This window comes from Sycon ciliatum, chromosome 4 (genome assembly GCF_964019385.1).
Source record: "Sycon ciliatum chromosome 4, ocSycCili1.1, whole genome shotgun sequence".
Taxonomy (NCBI): Eukaryota; Metazoa; Porifera; class Calcarea; order Leucosolenida; family Sycettidae; genus Sycon; species Sycon ciliatum.
In genome coordinates this window covers 23,347,156-23,353,285 of record NC_088646.1, presented here as the reverse complement: position 1 = coordinate 23,353,285, position 6,130 = coordinate 23,347,156, and the positions used below count along the sequence as shown (strand labels likewise).

Sequence of the window (6,130 nt, the reverse complement as noted above, 5' to 3'; positions counted from 1 at the left end):
ACGCTGAATCGGACAAATCATTATGAAAAAGAAGCAGTGACCTGGTGACGCAAAGCGGAGGAGCAAGGCGATCGTCAGGCAAACAATGAGAGCAAAGCGAAGTGTCCCCAGCGGAGTTAGAATCCAACTGAGCGGCGTCGCCGCCAAGACCTTCGACCACCTCCCTCCACCAGAAAAGGCTGAGGGTCACGCCTGCGGTTTGCACAAATGCACATCTGCATGTATGCAACCGTCGTCTCTTTCAAATGTGTGCGCCGCACCCGAAAAGCTGGGCACGAGTACAAAGCTACCGTGTAGTAACCGTTTAGTTACGGTTTAGCTGTGTACAGGGAAAGTGGCGCGTCGATGATTTTTTTTGGTTTTCGCACTGTGCAAATCGGCAAAGACTCGCTATTTTACGGAGGTGGCAATTTGTGTACCCGTGTATGCATGCTAATACTAATAGTAATGCTCGTGAACGCGGATGGTGTGTAGTATCAAAATATTTTATCGAATGGTGGAGCAATGTCGCAGAACCCCTGTAGCTATAGGCATGGCCGTTCGGAGTAGGACGACGATGCGCCAAGCCTCAGCGAATCTAGGTCAATGTAAGGAGAAGCGGAGCCAGTGGATGTAGGGGGCACCCAGCACTTTTGCTGGTAGAGTGCCCCGATGGGCGACTTGGAGGCGTCGGGATGGGAGAAGGAACTGGCCAGACACGTTACGAAGATTCACAGCGTCGATGACCTGGTGCCTATCCTGAAGGAGAACTTCGGTAGTGGCGGACCAGTTTGCGTGCACATCAACTCAAGCTCCATCCTGGTACTGCATAGCTACTCCTCCGCCGTCAAAAAGGAAAGCGCCGCTCCGAAGAAACTGTCGCTGGGTCGCGCTGCTGGCCGCTCTGTTGGCCAGGCAGTGTCGGCCAGTCCGTCGGTGTTCCCCATCTGGCTAGATGGTATTCACAAGTCTCTCCTGTCCGTCGTGCAGCGTGCGTATGCACGGCTCACTCGCTTTGGCCGTGATGCATGCATAGTTTTGTCTGGTAAGTCACGACTAGAGGATCTAGACACTATCATGCACAGGACTGGACAGAAAATCAGCTACATGTACATGTACACGTATCTCCAACACCATGGCGTCTACTCAGCACCCATACACGCAGGACCTGGGGTTTGGGGGAACTACCCGCACACCCGCCCGCCCTCACCAGCTGGACTGCCCCAGTACGCACGCATTGATTGGTAGAGGGCCGAGCATGCATGCGAGTATGTCACGCCGCCATATGCACATGTTGGCGAAGATCTACCGCTCACCCATGCAGTGGAGTGGTTGATAGTAATGCGTTTGGGTCATCAACATTGCACCGAGTCAAAATGTTAGGATGAGGAAATACTCATGAAGCACGCACACACGATGCACTAACATATGCACACATGATGCACTAACATACACACACTGGTGCATGCCTATTGCTGCACCCATGCCGGGTGTGCTTTCCTGCTGCCGTGTGTAGCAGTGTCTGAAGCACACACGTGTGTGTGTGTGTGCCTGTGCTGCGCACATCACAATGTGGACAGCGGGCTCTAGCAGCAATGTGTACATGTCCATGAGCACTTGTGTCTGTCCCTTCCGTCAGACGCACGTGCATGTGTGAGAGCAAGCGGATGATACATGCTTCGAGGTACAATGTAGAGGCTGTAGTGCGAGTTCGGGGCTCAGGTCCATTTGAGCAAAGTCTCCTTTCTGTGGATATCGTTAACCTCATAATCAGTGCAGATCAAAAAGGATCGTGCATTAAGACGTTCAGTGTAGTGCATGGCACTATCATGTCACATGCCATGGCAATAAAAGCCCATCAGCGCTCGTCTGGAATTTAGTTTCAAAGCATCTTATTCTCTCCCTCTTCTCTCTCTCTCTCTCTCTCTCTCTCTCTCTCTCTCTCTCTCTCTCTCTCTCTCTCTCTCTCTCTCTCTCTCTCTCTCTCTCTCTCTCCCTCTCTCTCTCTCCCTCCATCCATCCATCCATCTCTCCGTCTGACTCTGTCTTCCCCTCTCTCTGTTTCTCACACATGTGCGAGCACGTACGCGCGCGCATGCACACACACACACACAAACACACACACACACACACACACATACATAATTATATACACACATACACTCAAACACACACGCGCACACGCAGACACACAAACACACGCACACACACACACACACATATGTACACACTCTCTTTCTCCAATGGTCTCCTTTCCCTTTGATGAATGTTCGCGCGCGCGCGCGCGCGTGTGTGTGTGTGTGTGTGTTTGTGTGTGTATGCGTGTGCATACTTATGTATGTGTGTGTACATGATGTGTTTGTGTTGCAGGTGAAAGCGGTGCTGGGAAGACAGTATGCTGCAAGGCGTGTTTAGGTTACTTAGCTTCTTTCAGTCCGGTTTGTCGTGCCGATGGTGACGATAAGCGGTACGTGCTGTGCTATGTGCGGCTGGTTAGCACGTCGCTCACATGCCTGTCAGGAACAATGCAGTGATGTTGTGTGTTATATTGTGGGTAAATTTCCCGGATGTGTCTGTGAAAGCTCCATCACCCTTCTGATGTGTATGTGTGTGTTCTGGATATTCTGCATTCATGTTCCTCCGCTTCAGGTTAGGAAATCTTCTTGTTGTAATTGGGCCACTGCTAGACGCGTTTGGAAATGCAGCGACGACGAGAAACGACAACTCCAGTCGCTTTGGCAAGACGATAGGGACGGTGTTTGACTTCCGCGGCCATCTGATCGGCGCAAAGGTTATCCACTACATGCTGGAGAGGGTGAGCCATACTGCAGACGTGTACTGGTAGTCATTGAGTGCAGGGCACTCAGGGCACTCACGGACAGGGAGTACAGGCCGACTGGTTGATGGCATGCCCAGGACTAGCCAGGCGATGCCATCAACTTTGTCACCAACTAGAACAATATCTTACCACAGTATTGTGCAGGGTTTATAAATAGTATCCATAAAGCCGGTTCTGGGGCAATAATACCCCTTTTTGGGGCAGCACATGTACCTGTCTCGGAACCGGCTTGATGGGTACTACTTTGACACCAAGCATGTAGAATCAAGATAGCTGCTGGGAACCACTTGAAATGCTCACCGGCCTATGCCCCTGATACTGCCAGTGATGGAGCTGTCAAACTAATGGCACTGTGTTTGTCAATCAACTCTATGAACTGAACCAACCTTGTGATTATCAACCCTTCATTGGGCATGAGAGAAGTGTTGTTATTTGCAAATTGTCCCTATCCGTGTTAGAGGTTGAACTTATTGAGACTAATGGCTACCATTTCGAAGTCTGAAGATAGTGTTGCTATTCGCAAGCTGTTGTTATCTCTGTGGTTGCTATTCGCGAGATTGACGGTATGTGTATTTACTGCTAATTCCATCTCACCTCTCAACCACCACATCTGGAGCCGTACCACACGTATGTACATGCATCCCATGGGTCCGGAACACTAATTTGTGTCACACATGGCCTTGACATGGCCGTTATGTGGAACACTGCCCCGTAGAGCACCGCAGTGCCGTATCCTGATGCTCTGCCTGTTCATGTGTGTGTGTGTGTGTGTGTGTGGGTGTGGGCGTACGTGTGTGTGTGTGTGTGCATGTATGTGTGTATGTATGGGGATGTGTTTGTGTTTTGCACAGAACCGTGTGACACAGCGGAAAGTTGGAGAGCGGAACTTTCACATATTCTACCAGGTAAGAGCCTCGAGGCTTCTCCGAGATATGGACCACATTCACAGTGTCAATGTGATGTCAGATGCACACATTTCTGATGGACACAAAGTTCTAGTAACTAGGTTTTAACCTAGCTACAGAAACTGTGCAAACAACCATACCCGTTCCATCCTAAACATGTGCTAGGCCCTTGAGACTGTTTGCTTCTGGACCCGGTCTTTGTGTGCATAGCTGGAGGTTTGTGCGCATTTCTTCACTGTGGCCGCAGCAAGTGTTGGTATGATTAAACTTGAGATTCAAAACCTACTGTTCCTAGTATGGTCATTTTGATTGTTACCGCTGGTGTATGACACTGGGTCACTGTGGCTGCACTCAGCTATGCTATGGGTCGATTGTGTGATGCAAACTGACATGGGGAGCGGAGCCTGAGTTGCAGTGGACTCGGCCTAGTTTTATGTTGATCATGGGCTCGGCATTGTGTTTGAGTCGAATGTGCTTGTGAACACCACCCGCCCATGCACTCACTATCTTACCGGTGCATGCATGGATCACTGTTTCATGTCGTTACCAAGTTACCTTGGCGATTTTGCTGGCATTCGCTATCGAACTTACAGTATTTTTTTGCAAACTCCCACAGTTTATGCAATAAGTGTCTGCGTGTATGATGATGTATTCCTTTGCAGCTCTTGAAAGGTGCTCCTGGCCAGCTGCTGAGAAGTCTTTTCTTGAAGTCGGATGCTTCCAACTACCAGTATCTAGCACGGAGCGGTGGCCCATCGGTAAGTAGCAGTGCACATTTACTGCGTGTCTGATACTCAAGTTAGTTCCTTGCAGTGCGTTGACTGTGTGTGGTGCTCAGCTCCCTGCTGCAGTGCGTGCATCAGCTGTAAAGCACACAACGTCTTCACTTGGCGCTTGTACTGGTCAACATGCTGGTCTTTCCATGAAACTGTGAAGGAGAATAGCTCTCTGACGAGGTCTATTTTCCTTCCATAGATGTCCTGTGTACCTGGTGGACATGCACTTTACCTGTCCTTGGCTATGTAATGAAAGGCAGGCAATACTTCGCTGTGCTGTTTTTTTCTTTCAGACTGCTGGTGCCACGGACAAATCTGACTTTGCATTTGTCCTGGACGGACTAAGAGCAATTGGTCTGGGTGAGGCACATGTCAGCGCTCTGTGGCAGCTACTAGCAGCCATTCTGCACTTGGTAAGTACTACTAGCTCTGCGGAACAGTGGGTGTGTTTGGGCGAGATAATCCCAATTCCCTACATGTATAATATGCTGTACGTATTGCATGAATTCAGCCTGGTACCGCTTTGGTTAGTGTATGTGCCGTGCATGAGTATGTGGGTGCCCGCGTGCGCAAGCGGGCACCAACCTCCGCCTCCTTACACGCACACACGCCTACACATTGTAATCAATGGCACGCTAATCTGTTGCTTCGTATTAGGCCTTTCTGCATACGAATGTACATGTGGTTTCAAGTACATGTGCACTACTAACACTTTGTGCATTCTTTGGTACACGTGCTGTGCAGGGTCAGCTGAAGTTTGAGAAGTTCAATGAAGGCTCGACCGTACTCAATAGACCTCTGCTCAGAACGCTGTCACCTCTCCTTGGTTTGGAGGAAGTCGACATTGAGCAATTCCTGTGTTTCCAGCAAGGACGTAAGGGTTCTGTGATAATGCTTGCTCTATACGATGAATAATGATTATTAATTGTATTATGGTTCTATGGTAGTACCTGCATACTGACGTGCTTTGGGTGATGTTATGAGTCGCAAGCGCAGACAGGCACTGGTGAGGTTCCGGTGAAGGTGGATATGGCCTGGATATGGATATGGCCTCTGTATGTGCTGGTGGTGGGAATTCACACACACAGGATCTAAGCTGCATGATAGAAGTAACACCATACACGGGTACATGTAGCATGAAGGTAGCAAGTAGAAGTCTTTATCTGGATGGTAGTTGACTCTTGCTCGAAGCCGTCAATGGAGATGGCATGTAAATACAGAGCATACATACGCAGTCTACGTACCGGTGTCATCAAGCGCACATCAGTCTTGTCCAGCACAAGAATAGTGATTAGTTGATTTGCAACTTGTCCTGATCCGGCTTACCATGATCTCTACATGTACAATGTGGCTGTCAATGTGTTCTCGTGTTCAGTGAATGGTGAGGTACGCATTCGTATTGAAGAAGCAGTCCGACGCCGTGATGTCCTCGCACAGGTAAAAACAACTTTCTTTGCAACGTTTTGCAAGTACTGCATGCCAAGGTAACACACGATGATGTGGATCATGCTAGAGCAATCCATATTCCATTTCAGCAGTGGTCTTGTACATTTCAGCAGTGGTCTTGTACATTCTTTCAAAGTTGCATTCTGTGCCCATTGAGCCCGTTTGACCAGCAGTCTGTCGCTTTC

General features: G+C 49.3%; 1 protein-coding gene across 1 annotated transcript in view; it reads left to right on the top strand.

The window, feature by feature from the left end:
• The first annotated feature begins 438 nt into the window (after positions 1-438).
• The window catches only part of LOC135815115 (unconventional myosin-Id-like), a 17,566-nt gene continuing 11,874 nt past the window's right edge, over positions 439-6,130 (top strand). The window contains exons 1-8 of the mRNA XM_065328355.1: positions 439-1,024; positions 2,350-2,446; positions 2,629-2,794; positions 3,670-3,723; positions 4,386-4,481; positions 4,793-4,912; positions 5,244-5,373; positions 5,875-5,936. Of these exons, the coding sequence (XP_065184427.1) occupies positions 652-1,024; positions 2,350-2,446; positions 2,629-2,794; positions 3,670-3,723; positions 4,386-4,481; positions 4,793-4,912; positions 5,244-5,373; positions 5,875-5,936 (1,098 nt within the window). The 5' untranslated portion in view covers positions 439-651. The remainder of the gene's footprint in view (positions 1,025-2,349; positions 2,447-2,628; positions 2,795-3,669; positions 3,724-4,385; positions 4,482-4,792; positions 4,913-5,243; positions 5,374-5,874; positions 5,937-6,130) is intronic.